This window comes from Myotis brandtii, unplaced genomic scaffold (assembly GCF_000412655.1).
Source record: "Myotis brandtii unplaced genomic scaffold, ASM41265v1 scaffold18, whole genome shotgun sequence".
In the NCBI taxonomy this organism is placed as follows: domain Eukaryota; kingdom Metazoa; phylum Chordata; class Mammalia; order Chiroptera; family Vespertilionidae; genus Myotis; species Myotis brandtii.
In genome coordinates, this window is record NW_005356674.1 from 6521497 (window position 1) to 6543513 (window position 22017).

A 22017-nucleotide genomic window follows, 5' to 3' on the forward strand; every position below is an offset into this window, starting at 1 on the left:
CAACCAAAGAACTTGTATGCATATATGTATAACCCATGGACACAGACAATAGGGTGGTGAAGGCCTGGGGCTGGGGTGTGTGTGGAGGATGGAGGCGGGCTAGAAGAGGACAATGGGGGGGGGGGAGGGGGCATATGTAATACTTTCAACAATAAAGAATTTTTTAAAAAGGTGCTTTGTTGTTGGTGAAGGAGCAAGGTAAATTGCCTCTGTCACCCACGTGGCACCCCCCACCCAGTGCTTCGCACAAGGCAGTTTTTCAATAAATAAACGGCGCCCCATTGCCTCCACAAAAATGAAATTAAAATAAAACTGGGTCAGCTCAGAAAAACAAACTTGCTACTCGTAGGGGAGATAATAAATACCAGAAGATAGGAAATCTATAAAGTTTCTATTTTTACTACATGGTTATTTCATGCAACAAATATTCAACCAAATTGTGTGGAAGATTAAAAACAACAGGAGTTCATGGGCTTGAAAATGCTCATTTCCTTTTGGATATATCAGACAAAGCCTCTAAGAATAGCACCTATCAGTAAAGAGGAATAAAAAATAAAAAGAGGGAATGTCTTGTTTATTTGTTTTTTTAATAAGCAATCAAATGTGTATACAGATTAAGAAGAGGTTTGTAAAAGCCAGATCCTAACTCTTTTGGGTGTGGTTACCCCATGGAGACAGAAGCCAGTGTTTGGGGAGTTTTATTGTAGAGTTCCAACGTGGAGATTCTTAGCTTTAGAAACAAAATCTGCTTTTATGTAATGGCAGGTTGGGCTGGCTTCAAGACTGACTAAATTACTTAAGTGCATCAATACTTCCCTCTTCTTTTAGTACAGTGGTCGGCAAACTGCGGCTCAGCAAACCGCGGCTCGCGAGCCACATGCGGCTCTTTGGCCCCTTGCGTGTGGATCTTCCACAAAATACCGACTTCTGCGCATGGGCCACGAAGTTTCAATCGCACTGTACGTGCGCACCCGCACGTGGTATTTTGTGGAAGATCCACACTCAAGGGGCCAAATAGACGCATGTGGCTCGCGAGCCGCTGTTTGCCGACCACGGTTTTAGTAGAAAAGAAGTCATCCATGTTCATTGTTCACAAATTAGAAAACACAGAGGAAGGTCACTCAGAGAACCATTATTGACACGTTGGTATTTCCAAATGCATGTGTGTATGTGTGTGTGTGTGTATCAACTATGGTTTATATACTTCATAACACCTTTCATGCCAATGCATATGTAACTATATCATCATTTTTAATAAAGTGTAAAGAACTTCTTTGTTTTAGAAGACATACTAAACCCCATTGTAAGGCATTTATTTTGACTCAAATTTTCCCCTCTTGTAAACGATACTGCCATGAGAATCCTTGTATATTTATTTTTATGCCCAACTCTGATTGTTCTCTAAGATAAATTCCTAGACATAGACTTGCTGGGTCAAAAATATTTCATTCTTTCAGGTTAGTATAACTAAATGTTGGAAGAAAACATTTTTCTAGGTTGTAAGTAACACTCTCTTTGTGGGGTCATATATTGAAGATGGAATGTGAGATACCTTTATTAAAACCTTGATTCAATTTATTAAAATTTGTCAAAAATAGGCATTTTTAAAAAAAGCCTTAGATGGAAGAGAAGGCTTTCTTCACTGGTTTCCTAGTCCAGTGGTTTTTGAAGTGCAGTTCTTGGACCATAGCATCAGCATCACCTGGGCACTTGTTAGAAATGCAGATTCTCAGGCCCACCCCCAAACCAACTGAGTCAGAACCTCTAGTGTTGGGGCCAGCAAGCTGGTGATTCTGATGCTCGCTATAGTTTGAGAACTTGCCTAGTCCACGCGGTCTGACTCCCTCATCTGGTGTTCATTACCTCCTGCCCAAAGTTCTAGTCCTCTGGTCTAGAGATGCTGAATTGCTCCCAGAAGTTCTTTGAAAACATGAACTATGTTTGCTATTCCTTTGTGTACCCTACAGTGGTTCTGGGCCAAGAAATGCCCAATTGCGCTCTATGAACAGAAGGGTGCATAGATACCTGTCCTGTCAGATACTAAAACATTCTGTAAAGGCACTGTAATTAGACCATTCTGGTGTTGATAGAAGATTAAGGAGCTAGATGAGCAGACCAAAAGAGAGTCAGAAAAAGACAATATCCAGGAGTTGTGATATCACAAAAAGGGAAATTTAAATTAAATGGAAAAAAATAAATCCTATGGGTGTAAAAAAACCTCATGTAAAAAATAAGACAATAAAACTCCTAGAAGAAAATTTTGGAGCCTATACATAAACTCTTTTTTAAAAAAAACACAGGAAGCTAGACTCTATAAATAAAGTTCAGTCCTATTTTCCTACATAAAAAATAAAAAATTTCCTTTACCAAAAAACCCCCCAAAGAAACAATAAACATAAAATAATCGGTTAAGCCGAAACCGGTTTGGCTCAGTGGATAGAGCGCTGGCCTGCGGACTGAAAGGTCCCAGGTTAGATTCCGGTCAAGGGCATGTACCTGGGTTGCGGGCACATCCCCAGTGGGAGATGTGCAGGAGGCAGCTGATCGATGTTTCTCTCTCATCGATGTTTCTAACTCTCAATCTCTCTCTCTCCCTTCCTCTCTGTAAAAAATCAATAAAATATATTTTAAAAAATCGGTTAAAAATTGCAACACATATGATAGACAAGGCAGTAGTATTATCTTTATAATAAATCTAACCTAATATACTGAATGTTATGTCCAGTGCAAATAGCAGTGAACATACCTCTCCACACAAAAGGGTGCCGGATATTAAAGATCCTAGTAAACACATTTTTCAAGGAAAAGAAGGCTTTATTTGTTTAGGAAAAATACTAAAAATTAGCTACCAAGATAGTTCATGCCATATTCACAAGTGTGATGATTAAGGCAAATAACACCAAGTGGAACCGCTGTCCACTCCCCAGCAAAGCCTGCATCTCCCCATGGCCAAATTCATCCTTCTATCAGGAATGAGCTCAGATGTTTCCATCTCCTTCAAGCTTCCCTGATGACGTCTATCCCCCAACTAAAAGCAATATCCTCATTTTGGGAATCCTTGCTCTCTTGTTACATAGTTATTTAGGTTCTTGTCTTAGTTCCCCTCTGAAATCTAAGCTTTCAGTGGCAGGATCAGGCCTAAGGCATCATTGTGAGCTAATACCATTCCTCTGCAGAGCATGTTAACTTTGTTGAAATCATAATGTATGAGTAATAAATGAGGGCATGATTGCTGATATCAGTGGAACTTTTTCCCCTAGCTAACAGTAATATACAATGTCCTTTGCTAAGAGTTTACTACCAAGAATGAGTATTAATATTGTTTTAGGGATTTATTTATAGCACAAAGCCTTTTCTCTGCTCCCATCACCACATATCTGCCAAATGAATGGTCTGGCATGGTAACAGACAGATAGCAGGTTCTCTGTAAATTGACACTAATTCTAATTTGTTGCATCTTTTTCAAGTTTTAAAGAACTTATAGAAATTATTTTCTCTAATGCATAAACAGAAGGGATAGTGGCAAACAAATATTGTGCATTCACATCACAACGATCCAAGCGGTTTATGAGTCAAAAGTAGTGGTTTCAACATGTCAGTAACCAAAGATAAACCACTATGTTGGAATCATTGTAATTATTTTGAGACATTCTTTTCTGTCAAGATGAAAAACACAGCAGTGCAAGGTTAAATGCCTGTCAGTCATCCCTACACTTAGCGGCTTAGAGTTTGAAGAGCTTAAGCAAAGGAGTTCCTAAGGGTTCCGTAAACCCTGTTACCTTCTCTGGTGTGTATCAGTCACATTGTTTAGTAGAGATTAAATAGTTATTACCAAAGTTTATTGGAAGAATTGAGGGGTAACAATTTTCAAAAAGCCAAACATATCAATACACCAAAGGAATCTTAATGGGCAGAGAGATGTTGAAGTTGTATCTGTTTTAAGTACTTCTGTGACAATATCCAGTTCAGATCTATAAAACAAGTCTTTTAATAAATATAATTTACCAAGGACCTGTGTGATTCTGCTGATGAGTTCTCTCTAGAAGTACAGCTAAATTCTCAAACATAAAAAAGTTAAACTTCATATGCTCCGTTGGTTCATAGTCTGGTTACTAAGAAATAAATTGACAGAATTTTCTTTTCTAAGTGTGATGAGAAGGAAGACAAAGGTCATCTTCTGTCCTTACTGAGTAGTGATGGGCCTGAATGGTTACTATAGTAACACCATCTGCTGTCTGTGTAATGAGAACTCATATCCAATTCCCCACCTCAGGTCACTCCTTTCAAAGCATCCTCCTTATTGTTTGTTAAAGGCAATCTTTTCTGATTTGCTTAAAAACCAGTGGTATCCTAATCCGGAGGAGAAAGATCAAGCTCCTTAACCTGGCATACAAGATTCTCCATGGCCTTGGCCCAGGTTTGCTTATCCCTTCCTCACACCTTATATTCCAGCAGCATCAAAATTCTTGATAGTTCCATGCATATACTAAGTTATTTCATACCTCTGAGCTTTCACGCTGCTTGATCCTTTCTAGAGAATACTTCCCCCTCCTGACCAATTGGTAACTCTACTCATCTTTTCATTTATTCATTAAATGATTATTTAAAAAATACTATGTGCCAGCATATGTGTAAGATTCTGAGGATACTACAGTGAATGAGATCTTGTGCTGCCCTCACAGGTACAGGAAATGACAAAGCTTCCCCTCCTCTGTGAAGCCTTCCCCAGGCTGCACCCCAGAGTGGACCTCTGCCCTCCACTTGGCTCACTCACAGTACGTGTTGTCTTCATCACAATGCCCTGACTACACTGGGAGCTCATTAAGACAGGGACCTTGTTTTCATCATCACTCTGTAACATCTGGCTTATCATATGTGCTTTATAAACACTTGTAGGGAAGAAGGGGGTGAGGAAAAATCAGGGCGCTGTGTGATAACTGAGGCTTCGCACACAGAGATGGGAATAAGCTAGAAAAAGGCCACACATTGTGCAGAGAGCTCCTAGTAAAACAGTGAAAAATGCTTGCACCCCTGACAATGTCATGTTTATGCCTGCCATTCCCTTGGAAGAGATGGCTTTTGGTCATACAATTAAAAAATGTTTAAATGACAGTTTATCATCCAATGCTAGACATTATCATAGTTGGCTTTTGGATTTCAAAAAGTAGAAACTACGAAATAAGGCTTTATTCTTGGAGTGCAGCCATCTCATATATGGAGACTGACGATGCTAAAGAAATTTCGGCTTTGTTTTCAGACCCAGTCTCTTCCAATAACTGCCTGACCTTCAGCGTGACGGTCCCCTCAGCCTGACTGAATGCGCCTGTTTCTACAGGAGTGAGGTGGACAGACCTCCCTTCAAAGAAACCTGTAAAAACTGACAGTAAGCTCTGCTGGGCCACCACTGGGTCATCCTTGGAGACTGAGGGTCACTGACAACAACAACAAACAATTCTTCTTTGAGAATCCCAGGTCCCTGGCCAGACACAGCCGCTGTTGGCCTCAGTTTCCTCCGCTGGAAAATTAGGAGGCTGGACTGAAATATCCGTGAGAGCCCTACGCGTCCTGTTTCTCGGATGGCCCACTGAGTCAGCAAGTATCACTGTAGTTGGGAATGAAGAAACTTACTCACCCAGAGAGGTGCCACCCAGGACGCTCTCCAAACACCTGACCAGTGACTCAGTATCACTGCGCTGCCAAGACAAGACAGATTCACTTCCCTGTAGAGGAGACGGATATTTAATGACGTGAAAAATGTTCTTGCCACATTTAGGCAAAACTAAACACAGAAAAATCTGGTTGCAAAATTATTTTACAGTATGATTCTCCCCCCCTTTTTTTTAAAGAAAAATGTCTCTCCAGCCCCATCTCTCTCGCTCCTTCTCCCTCTCCCTCTCCCTCTCCCCTTTCTCCCTTATTCTCTCCCTCTCTGACCGGAAGAACATACACTAAAATGGTAACAGTGGCTTTGACTATAAGGTGGGATTATGGGTGATCTTTATTTTATCCTTTGTGCGCTCATGCCTTTTCTAAATTTTAATAATAAACAATATGACTTAATTAACTTATAAAATGCTAAATGCAATTAGAGTGAATTAAAAAACACAGTTTAATGCAATCTATAATCTACTCAATACAGCAGGAACCAAGTGAATATTTTTTCCTAGAGAGTGTTTCTACCAGCTCTTCCTTGGAAATGCATGGTCTTCAAGGAGTCATAAATCTAAGAACTGCCTCAACAGAGGTTATTTACCTTAACCCTCAGTAAGAGTCAGGCACCCCCATGAGTCTGACAGTATTTGATAACAAACATTACCTTTAATACAAAGTAAATATCTGTCCTTTACCCAGGAGGCCGGAAATATTCAAAACAGCATCACAATGCTCTGGGAAAATGGAATCTCTTAATTACTTTCAGGTCTGTGGTTATTCTGAGAGAAATTAATAATTTATGGCTTACCTGCTCCATTTCAAAACAAGCAATACAGTTTATATTGCAGTAATTTTGGATTTTAGAAAAAATGTACTGTAGTATAATAAACTACTCAAAGCAGTATCTGAATAGGTTGGGTTTCATTTTATAACAGCTGGTGGGGTTCGGGCAGCCACTTCTCATGCATGTGGTAAAACCAGTGTCACTTCACGTTCCACAGGAAAGGCCATGATGAGGAAGGCATGCCGGGTCACGGCTGGTCAGGGAGGCCAAAGGCACGAGTTGCAGACCCTGGTGCCCAGCCCAGGAACAGGGAGGCAGGGACCAGGCACAGAAACAGAAGAAGAAAAGCAGGTCTCTCCCTTCTGCACCTTGTAGTCTCCAGACTTAACCGGGACAGCCTGGAGCCAGGGAGGAGCTTAGCAGAGACCCGCTGCTGCAGGGAAAGCAAAGCACACGCCGGCATGTGCAGTGATGATACCAACCAGGCGAGCCGGGTTCTGAGCCGGCTCTCCCACCGAACGTGCTGGCCTCTGCCAAGCTGCTCGGCTTCCTAGGTCTTAGTTTTTGCATCTGCAGACCTACATGGTCAGGGAGCCTTCCTGCTCCAACACCCTGTTCTTCAGGCTAAAGAGCAAGATGGACAGAGTGCAGTAGGTTGTTTTCAAGGATGACTACAGCAATCCCTCCCATCCCTGTGCTCCTATCTCTCACCAGAGGTAGAGTCCCTTTCCCCACTGAGTTGGCCCTGCAACTTGCCTTGGGCCACAGAATGCAGCAGAAGGGGTGCTGAGTGACCTCTGTAACCAGGCCTTAAAGAGACCATGTGGCTTCCATTTTTACTCTCTGGAAGGCAAGGACTACATAAGGAAGTGCAGGCTATCCTCCTGGAGGGATCAGGGCGAGAGGCCCCGGATCATGAGAAGCCACATGGAGGAAAACAGAGCCCCCAGCCAATAGCCAGCACCACCTGTCAGACATGTAAGTGAGGCACCTTGGACCCCACGCTCTCAGCTAAACGCAGCCACGTGAGTGACTTTAAACAGTATCACGTGGAGCAGAAGAACTGTCTCATGAATCCAGACAATTCTCAGAATCATGAGAAAGGATAAATCATTGTTTGAAGCCACTCAGTTTTGGGGTGTTTTGTTACACAGTAAACGATAACTGAGACACTGAACAAATTGAAGTCCCTGACCAACATTTTTCTATTTTTATGTCCCCAGTGCCCAGCACGGCCCCTGGCACATGACAAATGCTGAGTCTGTGCAGGCCTCTTCCAGCTTCTGTGATTGGCAAGGAGGTAAAACAAGAATGACACCGACTCTTTGGGCTACAGCCTCCCGATAGACGGGTTCTCCCCTACTCAGAGTTCAGCAAAGTGGAGGAGAACATCCTACTTCTTAATTCTGTAGCCTTGGTCAGTCCATTAGCCTCTGCAGGTCTAGGTCTCTTTAATTGTAAAGTGAGGGGAACAATGGCCTCTACCTCACACAGGGCTCTTATGAGAAGCAACTGAAATAAAGATCCTTTGGTACATTGTATGGCTTGTTGGAAACACCTAATGAATGGAATCAGAGAGTTGGATAGGATAGAAGATGGGACGGGAAAGGGACAGACACAAAAAAATTAAAAAGTTCCAGTCACTGTGCCTGCTGCTGAGCATGGAGATGCTCAATAAGCAGTTGAGTTGAGTCAGTGCAACAGAAACAGCAAGAACCAGAGACAGGGCTGTAGGGAGCACCTGCTGGCTGGCACATGTCAGTAACATCTTCCTAACACCGAGGTTAGGAAACGCTGTACAGGGGTGTGGGAGGGAACAAATAATCCTAATAATATAGAATGAACGATTCAGTGAATGAATGAAAGTTAGTATTCACTAACTTTTATTAAGGTCTTCAATGTGCCATGTTGTGCCAACTCACATGTATTCATTTATTTAAACTCTACCAGGTGTGGAGTTTTTCTCCCCATTTAACAGTTGAGAAAACTGAGGCACAAACAGGTTCCATAATATGACTAAGGTCATGCAACTAGTAAGAGGTGGAACAGGCAGTGAGTCTCTAGAGCCTGAACTCTTCTTAGCCACTAAACACACATATTGTGGAAGGCAAGGCTCCTGAGCCAGAGGAGCTCATGATATTATTGAAAGAAACAAGGTACACACTCCAGAAGAAGGCCTAAGAACAATGCCTTGTTATACATGAAATATAATGCAGCCTGGAGACAAAACACAGCTAGAGAGGCCTGGGTGGGAAGGCTGGGTTCTTCATCAAAAGCTTCCAAATGCAGCCCTAACCGGTTTGGCTCAGTGGATAGAGCGTCGGCCTGCGGACTGAAAAGTCCCAGGTTTGATTCCGGTCAAGGGCATGTACCTTGGTTGCAGGCACATCCCCAGTAGGAGGTGTGCAGGAGGCAGCTGATCGATGTTTCTAACTCTCTATCCCTCTCCCTTCCTCTCTGTAAAAAATCAATAAAATATATATATTTTTAAAAAGCTTCCAAATGCAGGTTCTACAGAGGAGTTTAAGCAGAACGTGGGTCCTCAGCACGCTCCTGGCAGGTGGGCTGACTCCCAAAGGCTGGACAGATATAGACACAGACACAGACAGGGTCACAGCTACAAAGTGTCTTCCGTTTCCGTGGCTGGAAGCTGCTCGGAACGAGTGGGAACGGTTGCCTTCGTGGTGGGCTGCGGGCCTGACACCGAGTTCTCTGTCTGCTGAACAACCCAGCAGGCGGAGATCTATGAATGTGTACAGAGCGGACGTGAAAGCTTCCATGATGGCCCCAGCCACAGACAGGAGCTCAGCTCAGCTCCCTCGGGCCTCACATTCAAGGGTCCCTTATGTCAGTGGATACGAGCGAGTGCAAGGGCTGATTTCTTGCACCTCTTGGTTTCCTCTCTTCTCAGAGACATTCCACAGGATGAAGCAAACCATACCGAACCGTCTTCCCTACTCACCCTCAGTCATTCTGGACTTGCCTCCTTTTTTCCTGAGGGACCTCATTTGAGGCACCCAGGATCTTCCTGAAGCTGAAAAGTCACACACAGGCCACGAGAAGCTGAAAAAGTGGTCTTGATGCAGGCTAAGGACTTACATGTGTCATTATATGTACACTGAATGACCAGATTATTATGACCACCCCATCAGTACTTCATTGACACTTGCAAAAATACTGAATAATGAAAACTTCCTAAGCAAATACTCTCAAGGTTTTATTATTATTATTATTTGCATAACTAATTCACTTCATTGTACCGATGGGGTGGTCATAATAATCTGGTCGGTCATAATAATCTGGCCACTCAGTGTATATGAATATCAATTCTTTCTTTCCTCTTTTAAAGACATTATTGTTGAATTTATTGGGGTGACATTGTTAATAATATTATATAGGTTTCAGGTGTACAGTTCTACAATACATCATCTGTATATTGTATTGTGTGTTCAGCACCCCAAATCAACTCTCCTTCCGTCACCATTTATCCCCCTTTACCCTACTCTACCACCCCCATGCCCCTTTCCCTCTGGTAATCATTATTCTGTTGTCTGTGTCTAGGAGGTGTTTTTTTCTTTGCTTAATCCCTTCACCTTTTCACCCAGTCCCCCAGTGCCCCTCTCCTCTGACAGCAGTTAGTCTGTTCTCTGTATCTTTGAGTCTGTTTCTATTTTGTTTGTTAGTTGATTTTGCTCAGGAGGAGCAGATTCCGATGGGGCTGGGATATTAGTTCACTGTGGACATGCTCAGTCCAGGACGTCTATTAGAAGTCCACATGGCCCCACTCTGGGCAGCCTGGATGTGTGAGTCTAGACGTCTGAGAGAGAGAGAGTTGAAGAATGGAAGACAGGTATTTGGGAGTTGACAATCCATGGACACTATTTAAGTACGTGAGCCTGTGTGAGATGTCCATGCAGGTGCGACTGGGTCTGTTTTGTTCACCACCATAAATCCAGTGCCTAGAACCCTCGAATACGTGGTGTATCATTGATCCAAACAACAACCCATCTACCTCCTTTTCTGCAAGTTGCTTTACTAAGCTATTGTCCACTGTCCTTCAAACCACATCCCCAGACAGCCCTGAAAAATGTCGTAAGTTCCAGAAACCAAAACACCGAGGCGACCTTATCCATTTCCTACTCAGGTGAACCTTCCACAACTCGGGCTGATCTCCTTAGAAGCCAAGCCCTTGCTTATCTGCATTCATACTTTGTGGGAAGTCGGAGGACGCATCTTAGCACAAAGCCATCAGACAGAGCTGATGGCCACTTCGTGGGGGCGGCCCTGAACTTGGGAAGCTGGCCTCTGACTCCTGTCTCACTGCCGACGGAGGCCTCTGCCAGGAGCAAAGGCTACAGTGTGTGTCTGATGGAGCAGAGCCACATCTGTGAAACTCAGGCTGTACGCAGCCCCCTGGCTCCCATCACAGCGAACACCTCTGTCACCGAATTCGGAGTCACTGAGACATGACTGTCAATGTGTCCATTGCTAACACCTTGTTTACTCTGCATTATTAAAACCGCTAACTGCAGCTGTCTCTCATTAATGCCCCAGGCACAGCCGTCAGTATCTGGGGGGGTTGCTTTAGGGTTTCTAAGACATTCCTAGGCATCCAATACAGAATGCTTAAGACATTTTGGGCTACAGGGTGGACGTGTGAAGGACGGGAGAAGACAGGCTGATAGAGTGGCCCCACGATGTCCACCCAGAACACGGGCGATGGGTTTGGGAAGCTGGTGAGCCTGGTACTCCCCTGCTGCAATAGCTCAGGGGTTCCCACAGGCGGAGGGAGGCTGCCTCCCATCAATCCCCGCCTCCCGACAGCTCAATTGCTCTCGATTAACTGCTTATCTCCTTACATGCCTCATGCCCACCAGTCAAGGGAAGACAATCCTGCAATTCACAGAAGGTTTGCCAGGAATAAGCGGAGAAATATTTTCGTGTTCCAAAGGCAGCCCTCATGACGCACCCGTCTTTGTTGCAGATCACTACTGCTGACTCCAGTCTAGCTCTGTTCCTGTTTTAAACACCAAACACTCTCACTCGGGCACTCACTTCTTATTGAAATGTCAGGCCCGATGGCCTGAAGTCCCTACCTTATGGTCTCCTCCTTTCTCCACCCTCACCTTATTTGAATTCCAGCCAGAGTCTCGTTTGATGCTGCTCAACACCCATCAAAAGGTTGTCCAAGAATTAAATGAAGTGATGCGGCTGTGGCAGCCTCGAGGTGTGCTGCTTAAATACCTATCTTCAAGAGTGAGCCTGCTGCAGGCTGCGTAGAGGGCTGACGGCCTCCAGCTGCTGCATCTTAGGATCCAATGCAGTGTCCACGCCAGGGCCACACTCCTCCCAGGCGGCTCCCGGCCAGTGTGAGCACGATGGGGATAAAAGAGCCAGGACGTTCCTGCCCAGTGAGGACTTCCCTCCTTTCTATGGACCGGGACACATTTTCAGAATCACACCCCAGTCAGAGGCCTCATTCAATCCTTCCTTCACTTCCATCCTTGTCCGCAAATATGCAGACTGGCATCGGGGCTTGAGGTCTCTAGCCTACCTCACAGGCATTTCTCATTTCTGATTCTGTCTTGTTATCGGCTTCCCAGAGGCTCTGAACTGACACATCATGTAAAGTACTGGGCACAGAATGAAGGTTCCGGAAATGTTAGCCGTTATTGTTATAATAATTACGATTCGATTGAACTGATGACCCCACCCCCAGAGGACACGCTGAGCAGCACCTACTCTCCTGAGACCTGAGCTGAGTCCTGGGCAGTGGGGGCCTTGCCTGGACCGCATCCATTTCTCTGCCCTGTGGCACCAGTCCTTGCAGATCATTCCTGCTTTTCCTAATGCTTCACTGTGCAGAGAATTTCAAAACCTCTGGAGGATTTGGGGGAAACATACTGAAAACTTCAGCATTAGCTGGGAAAATGGGCCTCTCTAGCCCTTTATCTCAGCAAGAACAAACATCCTGGGCTTAAGAGCCTGAAGGCAAACATCGGTCAAGGCCACACTCACTAAGCAGCCTTTCTTGAGGGAGTTCTGTGGCAGGTCATTACGGTCCAGCTAGAATGGAGACTGCTGGTGCGCGTGGGCGGGGAAATGATGGTCAAGGCAGTAAGGGGAAGGGGGAAGGGTCTACCCATCAGTCTGCAGCCGTAAAACATGTCCATCAGAGCACACGACACCCTGCCAGTGGCAGGTCCCATGGATACCGCTGGGAACCCTGTTATGATGACAGCCACAAACTGCGATCCCCTGAGGTCTCAGAGGCTGGTTCCAATTCAGTGACCACAGACCTCACAGAAAAGCTACCACCATTACGACAGTGGCCGGCATAGAGGCGTTATTGACGTTCTACTTATTGCAGCAAAGAAGCAGCTGACAGTCAGCAGCAATTAGCTACTTAATAAAACTGTTTTGGAAACAGTGCTGCTGAAAAGATGGTCACAGGTGGCACAAGGAACCAGCAATCAATCCCAGCGAAGCCCACAGCTGTTTTCCTTTTAGAAGGCTCTTCTGTCATCAAAATAAAAACTGTGAGACTTTTGGCCCATCTGAAGGAAGGGGAATCCACTTTGATCTGAATACTCACCTAAGAGCCATGAGCGTGATGATCACCTGTCAAGCATGTCAAACTCAAAGGGTAACACGGGCCAAATAAATGAGGCATGTGGCCCGCGGGCTGCGAGTTGGACATGCTTGACCTAAGTGGACCCTGGCACACTCAGGGGTGAAGGGCAAACGGAGGAGAGCGGAGAAGAGGTGAACCCCAGAGACAGCCACAGGTTTTTCTCAGTTCACCAAGCCAACAGTGACTGGGTCTCGGCACAGTTTTGTCACTGTAATGTGTGTGTTGCTAATAAAATAACCTAAAAAAGCCAGGGTCGACCCCATCACCACCTCACAGCCAGCACCTTTTAGGAGGGAAAGTACATCTAATTACGAGGAAAAACAAATGGGGTTGTAATTACCTGTCTCTAATACAACTTTATTGTGAGTTCCACTCCAGGGGGATATACCTTCTGTACTAGAAAAAGCACTGCCTTAGGAACGTGCCAGATCTGGGACCGAGGCATGGCTCTGACCCTTCCCAGAGTGTGTGGCCCCGGACAAGTTACTTCTCTCAGAAATTCAGTTTCCTCATCTGGAAAAAGGGATCAGAACAATGACCCGACAGGATTTTATGAGACCAAATACCATCATGGATGTGAGAGAGCTTAGCATCTCATCACAGCAGATTTATTAAAAATCAACCACCGCCTATCACATCACATGTGACAGGTGCACAGCCCAGAGAGCAACATTGCTGCCCTATCTTTATCTCTGGCCCTGAGAAACAAGAAGGGTTATTTCTTATACTACAGCTGTAAAATCTCACCTCAACATTGAAGAATTTTGGCAGTATCATAAAAAGGCCATAAGATGGCTGGATAACTTCATCGTAATAACAGCAAATTCTGGAGACTATTCTAAGTACATGACACCGATAACTCCATTTAATCCTCAAAGCTACTCTATGAAGTTGGAACCACTATTCTCCCATTTTACAGATTAGAACACGGAGGCACAGTGAAGGTTAGTAACTTGCATAAGGTCGCATAACCTGCAAGTGGCAAAGGCTAGACCAGCCGTGGGCAAACTACGGCCCGTGGGCCGGATTCGGCCCGTTTGAAATGAAAAAAACTAAAAAAAAAAAAAAAGACCGTACCCTTTTATGTAATGATGTTTACTTTGAATTTATATTAGTTCACACAAACACTCCATCCATGCTTTTGTTCCGGCCCTCCGGTCCAGTTTAAGAACCCATTGTGGCGCTCGAGTCAAAAAGTTTGCCCACCCCTGGGCTAGACTCATACAGGCAGTTGGATTTCCAACCCCATGTTCCCACAAGAATGCCAAAGATGGGACTTCCAGAGTGGCTAGCAAGGCTCTACTTCTTGACTGGGGTGGCGTTTGCCATCTATTTGATTCGTGTGGTTTTCTGAGCCGGTTTTATTTTATTATAAAACATTTTTAAGTAATAAGATTAATAACTAAAATGTTACCCCTTGATGCTTTGGGCAAAAGTTGAGTGTACATGTTACATATCATGAGTTTTGCCACCACAGGCACCGAAGGATGGCTCTGTAATACTGTAGTGACATCTGTCCAGCTGTTTTGGATGGTGGCACAGAAGCAAATGGAAACTGCACTGTACTATGTGGAAGGAGGTGCTGTTGTTCACCAGAGTCCAGTGGAAAAAATGCAGAAACGGAATAAGGCAAGTGGTTTGATTTTGGCATTAATTTCTCTCTCTCGTCCTTTCTTTACCTCTTCCTTCTCCCTTTTCCCTCATCCCTTTCTCTGCTCAGCCCCATAGCCATGCTGTGCTAGGTTCCCGTCTCCCTGCCTCTCTCTCCTTTTCTTATAAAGAACCTGAGAACATTTCTCAGTTGTTTTATTTACTGACTATTATGATATTTTAGTTAGTCTTCGTTAAATGGTTGAATGGCTTATATAAACCTTCTCTCCACTCCAGCCACCACCATCCTGAATTATGTGCGTATGGACACAGGTGCTCCTTGATGGACATTTATTTTACTATCTTGATGGTTCCCAGTCAGTAAAAATCTTCTGTACCTTAGGAAGTTCAGGGCTGGAAAGGTTACTAATCACGGCCTAAGAAGAAAATGAAGTATCTGAGCATAAATTGCCCAAGGTCACCTGCTTTCTCCTCACTCACCCCTGCTCTTCCCTCTCCTGCAGACACAGCAGAGAAATCCCACGCCAGCTGTTTTGTGGCCTATGGCCCACGTGGGGCTTAGTCTTGCTCTAGTTAAGGAGACCTATGGGAAGGGCGTTTACCCAGAGGCCTCAGTGCTGCATGTCAGAATGGGCCCTCAGAGGCGAACGCTGGCCAGGAAGATCACCCCGAAGTGCAGAATCTCTGGGCCTCATCCCCAGAACTAATTGGTGCATCGAGATGGGACTCACAAACCTGATTACCAGGAAGGAAAGTACCCCTTTTCCCTGCTCATGAGACCTCTGCATTGTTTGTTCAAAGCTGTATAGGGGTGCTCCTCAGTGTACACTGCAGTGTGTTTCTCCCACTCCTGCCCCCTAATAAGTACTGGCTACTCCAGCCCTTCCCTCATCAACATGGCCCAGACCAGATTCTCGGCATTCCAGGGGGCCCCGCCTGCCCCTGGACCTTGGAAACCAAGACTCATCAGGGGCAGCCTTTACAATGAACCCTGGTCCCCCCTCTCCCACTTCCAGGAATCAAGACTTCCTTGATTCTCTCGGGGAGATACAGCCCAGACAGTCCACCTCTTTTGGGGGCAGCCGCCCGTACCTGTTGGTTTGCTCTGCAATCAGGCTGGGGTGCCTTGTCCCTGACCTCGGCCTCCAGTCCTGCCAACACCGTTTCTTCCTCCTCCTCCTCCTCACTCTCTTCGGAACAGGAGTCAAACGTGTCAGCATAATACTCCTCAGCTACACGCGGGTCTTCTGGGATCCCTGAGACAAAGAATAAACAGAGATCGCGTCCCCCCAGTCATTACGATTATAACGAGGCTCGGATCCCAGAGTTTCCCCTGAGATCTATGTTTTGTTTGTACTGACAGAGCTCCCCTGGAGTGTATAGTAGCTTCTGAAAGGAACTGGTTGAAAGTAATAAATACGCAGCAGGTAGGGGAAGGGAGAAGTGACTGTTTGCAAGCACGTTTTTAAGATGCAGGAATAAAACCAATAAAGAAGAAACCATCTCCTCTTACACCTTTGGACCAAGATCTTATTACAAACGAGGGGACTCAGGGGCAGGAGCGGGACAGGCGCTTGGCTGCAGGACCCGATTACTCACCCACATGAAGTTTTACGGAGGCAGTTGTAGTGGAACTAGGCCAACACTCGTCCTGGGAATTTACTTTTTTAAAGAAAATATTGGTGGTGAGACCAGGCAAGATGGATGGGGTATAGAGAATGGCATGTGGCAAGCTGAGGAGAAAGTTGTCATTTTTTTCCTAACAAGCTGTGAAGCCTTTGAGATGAAGTTTACTCCAGGGCTCTACTTACTCAGATGCACTCAGGCCACTTATTTAAAAACAAAATGAAAAGAAAAGAAGAAGAAAAGATCACCCACTGAGCTGAAGTCAAGACGTGGCTACCCATGTTACTTGATGTAATATGATTCTTAGCTAAGAATACAGCTGGTGCTTATCATGGTCTTCAGCCAAGAAAGACCAAGAATGGATCACAAAAAAAGCCCAGTGATGAGAGCATCTCCACTTTGTTAATGGGGCCTAGAAATGGAGAAATGCCGTTGGAGACAGGAGGAAATGACATAAGGACACCTTAGCACAATAAAACTGTGGGCATTCTAGGCTTTGTACCATACTCTGAATTATAAATAAATTATTCTTCTAAATTATAACATCCAGCGCTGCTTTTCATCCTATTGCTGCCAATTTTTGTCTAATGGGAAAAATATGGAATTTGGGATCAGAGAATCAAGGTTTGAATCTAGCTCTACCCCCTCTTAGATGAGAACCTGGACAAGGGATTTGGACTTGCTGAGCTCTGATTTCTCCAGGAAAACTGACATAAGGATGCTCAGCAGGGTAGCTATGAAGATTCAATAACATGATTCTTATGAAAGCATCTGATACAGGAACATTTTACACAAATGTTCACTTAATGTCCACATCTGTAAAAACGGATTTTAAGTGAACTGATTCCATATTCCTTTGAAAGTAAAATACTAGTGACTGTAGAATTCCCTGACAATGAAATACTTTGAAATCTTTGCTACCGGCGGTTTCCCATAAACCATAAGAGGCAGTGCTGTGGAGTCAAAACTCGTGGGCTCAAAAGATAAAAATGACATATATTCAAAACTGCCTTTGCCAATTCCTTAGGAAGGGGCGTGTCGTGAATCTCATAATTTCTCCCAGTAACTCAGACACAGACTGTTTTCCCTTCAGATCACTGAGTTTCCGTTAAGCACCAGATGAAATAGACGGTTTGTATTGGGGGCAATGTTTCATAACATTCTTTATTTGATTCACACTCACAACCGCAAGTAGATCACAGCAAGGGAAGTATATGAAAATTAAAATCTACCAAGAGGCCACTTTAGGTCCCCAGCTTTTACCTTAAGTAGGGACATATGTTCGCTGAATGGAATGGCGGACAAAACCTTGTGACTTCCTACCTCTCTTCCTCCCCCTCCCACTCTCCTTGAATTTCTGCGTCACTTTCAGAGAGTCATCCATTCTCTCTCTCCCTAAGCCCTCCCACTTCCTCACCCACCCACTCAGTCTGTCTTTTGGACAGATACTCATTCATATTTTCTCCCTCTTGCTTGCCCTCTTTCTCTCTATTCATTCCCCCCTCATCAACTTCAGGCAAGAATATCTGCTTTCAAACTTGACCATGATACAGTAAGAAATATCATTTATACATAGAAATGTGCCTATATTTGTGTATTGTATATAAATACTTTTATGATTGAAACAAAGTTTCATGTATCAAGATTTACCCACACTATATTTGACACACTCTGGTATTTTGCATTGTATTTAGTTTTTTAAATTTTATTTTATTTTATTTTTTTATTTTAAATATTTTTTATTGATTTCAGAGAGGAAGGGAGAGGGTGAGGAGGGTGAGAGAGATAGAAACATCAATGATGAGAGAGAATCATTGACTGGCTGCCTCCTGCATGACTCCTACTAGGGATCAAGCCTGCAACCCGGGCATGTGCCCTTGACCGGAATCAAACCTGGGACCCTTCAGTCGGCAGGCCGACGCTCTAGCCACCAAGCCAAACCAGCTAGGGCTTCAGTTTGTTTTTAAATGCCAGTTGCAACTTGCTAAACTGATTTCTCACTCCACATTTTGAAAAATGCTAATTTATAATGCTGGCTTTGGCATAAAAACACACATACACACAAAAACCTGCATTTAAATCAAGCCTCTACCACCAGCTTCAAAACATTAGGTGATATTTAAATTTTCTGCACTTCGGTTTCCTCATCTGTAAAACGGGGATGATAGTACCTATCTCATAGAACTGTTGTGAAGATTAAAGAGTATAATGAATGCAAAGTGCTCTGCATATGGTAGGTACCCAATAAATGCTACTCACTAGGATTTAACATAAAACCCTGCACGTGTCTAATATTTCTTCCACCCCAGGAAGAAACATAAATATTTGACAATCATAAGCATATATTGAGTTAAAAATTTTAAATAGAATCACTTCTCAAAATCCATACCCAACTCAAACAGGCAATAAGGAACGCCGCCTTTCCCTGGCCTCCCTTCTGCTGGCTCCAGAGGGACCCGGGCATCCCACCTCTGCTCTCCCTTTGTCCTTCCTGCCCATTGGCTCCACCGGGCTCCCTCCAGGCAGCTCAGGGGAACCTCTGCAACAGGGGTTAACAAACTGGTTCTGTAAAGGGCTGGGCCGTTAAAATGTTAGGTTGGCAGGTTATACAGTCACTGCCGTAACTACCCAGCTCTGCCGCCTGAAAGCAGACACAGACGATGCACAGACAAACACGCATGGCTGTGCTCTGGCAGACCCTTCTTCCCAGAGCCGCCATAGGCCAGATCCACAGCATGCCACATGCACCAACCTTCCTCCTGCTAACATGGCTCCGTGTGCATGTCTTAGTCCCTGTCCCTCTCTCCCCAAGCGTCCCCTCCCAGGAAGGAGAGAGAGGAAGGAAAGAAAGGCCAGGGAGAAAGTGCCATTCTACGACCTATGCCTAAATCATGCAACGGACTGGGATGAATCCAGCCCGTTTTTCTTAGGCACCATTAACTTGGTGCAGCTCAGAACAGGGTTCACTTTCAAAGGGAAGAGTCAAAAGAAATGGAAGTCTGTTCACCACGCCGTGTGCTCTCTGTCCGTGGGCCCGTGCGAAGCCTTCTTAGGCTAAGGCTCATTTCCCCTGTCACTGAGGGAAAAATGGTCAGTGATAAATAGCTTTAATTTCCTCGCACCCTGAAGTCAGCCTGTAACACGCACCAAGCGGCATTCCGATCTCCACTGGGCGGGCAGTGATGGGGTGCGCTGATGAAGTAACCCAATATTGGCTGCCTGAGCGAGGACAGTGATTGCAAATCCATGCTGGAGACAAAGAGAAGCAATCACCCTGTTCTGGGAAAAGGAGGCTCTTGTCACATCCTTCAATTAAGACCCAAATCCATTCCTTCCTGTAAGACGGAAGTGAGCGTCGGGAGCAACTACAGGGCTTGTTAAAACCCGGAGTGGCTGGTTCAGTAGGTCTGGGGTGAGGCCTGAAAAGGTGCCTTTCTAACAATCCCCCAGGCGATGCTCGTGCTGCTGCTCCGAGGGCCCCACTTTGAAAACCACTGTTCTAGGATGTGACTAGTTCAAATAAAAGTACCATCATATACTGTATAGAAGCACTACCGTAACACATACAAGACTCTATGATATCTCCACATCTTACAACCTTTGTATGTAAGACAAAAATAGAAATAACTTTATTTAGAAGAGATTTGTGTCATTGGTTGTCTCAACCACTCACAGTCTCGGTGAAGTTACAGAGGACTGTTTCCATTTTACTTTTGGGGAAGAACAAAGCTTTGAGTCAGTATCCCAAAGTTACAGCACTTTACAGCTTGTAAAAGCATATTCATACTCATTGTTCCACTTGATCGTTGCAACAATTATTCACGTTAGACCAGGACAACATTTTAATCTCATTTTCCAGATAGTCAAAGTGAGGCTTAGAAGGAACCAGCGTCACACAGCTGCATGGTGGACACAAGACTAGAATGCAAATCAGCTGACCCTTATCTTTTCCCCACCGAATTAGTGCTATGTTACGATCAGCTAGAAACGTTCACCTTTGCTAGTAAAACCAGGTCATAGACAAAAGTCGTGATTGTCTTCCCCTTAACCCTGAAAGACGCTGAACAAGGGATAGACTTTCGATTTATGAGATACAAAACTGAACTTGAACTGTCTGCAGGGAGTGGGGACTACTGAACACCAGGGGCCCTCACTCAGGCTCAGCCCAGCTGTCACCACCCTCCTCCTCAGAAGTGCTCTAACTGTAGTGTGCCACCTGGAGGGCTTGTTAGACACAGACGCCTGGCCCCAGGCCCAGGGTTTCAGACCGCTAGGTCTGGGGCGGGGCCCAAGATTCCACATTCCTAAGGATGCTGCTAGCATGGCACACACGCTGAGAACCACTGCTCTGTCTTATAGGACTTTCAGGAAAAAAAATGCCATATTAGTGCAATTGCTTAATGAAAAATTCCCCAGTATTTATTCATGATTGCATTAGCTCTTTAAACGTTTTTAATGATCAGGAAATGCATTCAATGTTTTTTTTTTAAAGAGAAGATTAAGACAATAAGACAAGAACTGTGCCTAAAGACAAAACCAAGTTTCCTTTAAAGGAATTTCATTATGTAAAAGGAATATCTCAGCCTGGGTACCCACCATCATCCTAAATGATTCTAACCATTGGTGTGCCTTGAGCAAATGCATGCAAAGACTTTAGCAGAATGGTTCTCAAAGGGTGGTCCCCAGAGCAGCAACAGCATCGCCTGGAATCCTATTAGATTCTCAGGCCCCCCCAGACCCAGTGAATCAGAACTGGGTGAGGGCCCCGCAGTCTGTGTTCTAACAAGCCTTCCAGGGATCCTGACGCGCACTTGAGTTTGAGAACCAATAATTTAGTACAAGGACTGGCACTTAATATCTGCTCAAATGAAAACAGTTTCTACGGCATCCCCAGTAGGGAGCAAGCTGCTGCGGGGGGCAGGAGCCAGGCCCATCCCGTTTACCATGGTGTCTCCATCCCACGGCTCAAAGCAGACACGTAGTCTTCTTACTGAATCAGTGAATGCCTAAGTCTCTGAGAGATAGGACTTTCAAAGTAGCACATAGTATCTTAAGTAAAGGATTTCCTAATCTCTTTTTTTGTGGGGGGGGGGGTGGCAAGAGAAAGGAGGAGGTGGAAATAGAAATTTTTCTTCCTAAGAGTCCTGCTCCTTTCCCTCTTTCCCATGTACCTTGAATTTGTATTTCAGAGGGAGTCACAGCTTTGAACAGCAAAAAAGTCTTCTTCATACTCATGTTGCCAGCTCTATCCCACAAGCCTGCCAAGTTCACGGACTCAGATGACCCAGAGGGGATGACACTCACTGTGAGACTGTGGCTCCGTCCAGGGCCCCAGACTCTGCTCTGGCTACACGATCGCCCTGCCCTCCTTACATAGCTAATGACAGTGTCAGAATTAATTAATGTTTGCTGAGCTCGGTGGCCAAGTGACTTGTGATTTGGGAAACCCAATGGACTCACTCACACACTTTGTTTTTTTCACTCTGTAATCAGTGTATTAAGGAGACATTCATACATTTCAAGAATTGCTTAAGTTCTGATATCCAGATTTAAGCTTGTGAACATAAGACTTTTAAACATACAATTAAAACTATTCATAATTTGCTATACTACCAACATTAAATTACAATTACTTTGGAGCATAAGTTAAGTGGTTTGAAGCAAGCCTGTAACATACCTAAAAAACACCTTCCTATCTCATACATGCAAA

The 22017-nt window shown here is 44.7% G+C and overlaps 1 protein-coding gene across 1 annotated transcript in view; it reads right to left on the reverse strand.

Annotated features, from left to right (window-relative positions):
- Positions 1-22017, reverse strand: part of NEK11 (NIMA-related kinase 11) — a 158915-nt gene that overhangs the window by 41242 nt on the left and 95656 nt on the right. The window contains exons 14-15 of the mRNA XM_014537530.1: positions 15774-15937; positions 5633-5720 (exon numbers count right to left, since the gene is read on the reverse strand). Of these exons, the coding sequence (XP_014393016.1) occupies positions 5633-5720; positions 15774-15937 (252 nt within the window). The remainder of the gene's footprint in view (positions 1-5632; positions 5721-15773; positions 15938-22017) is intronic.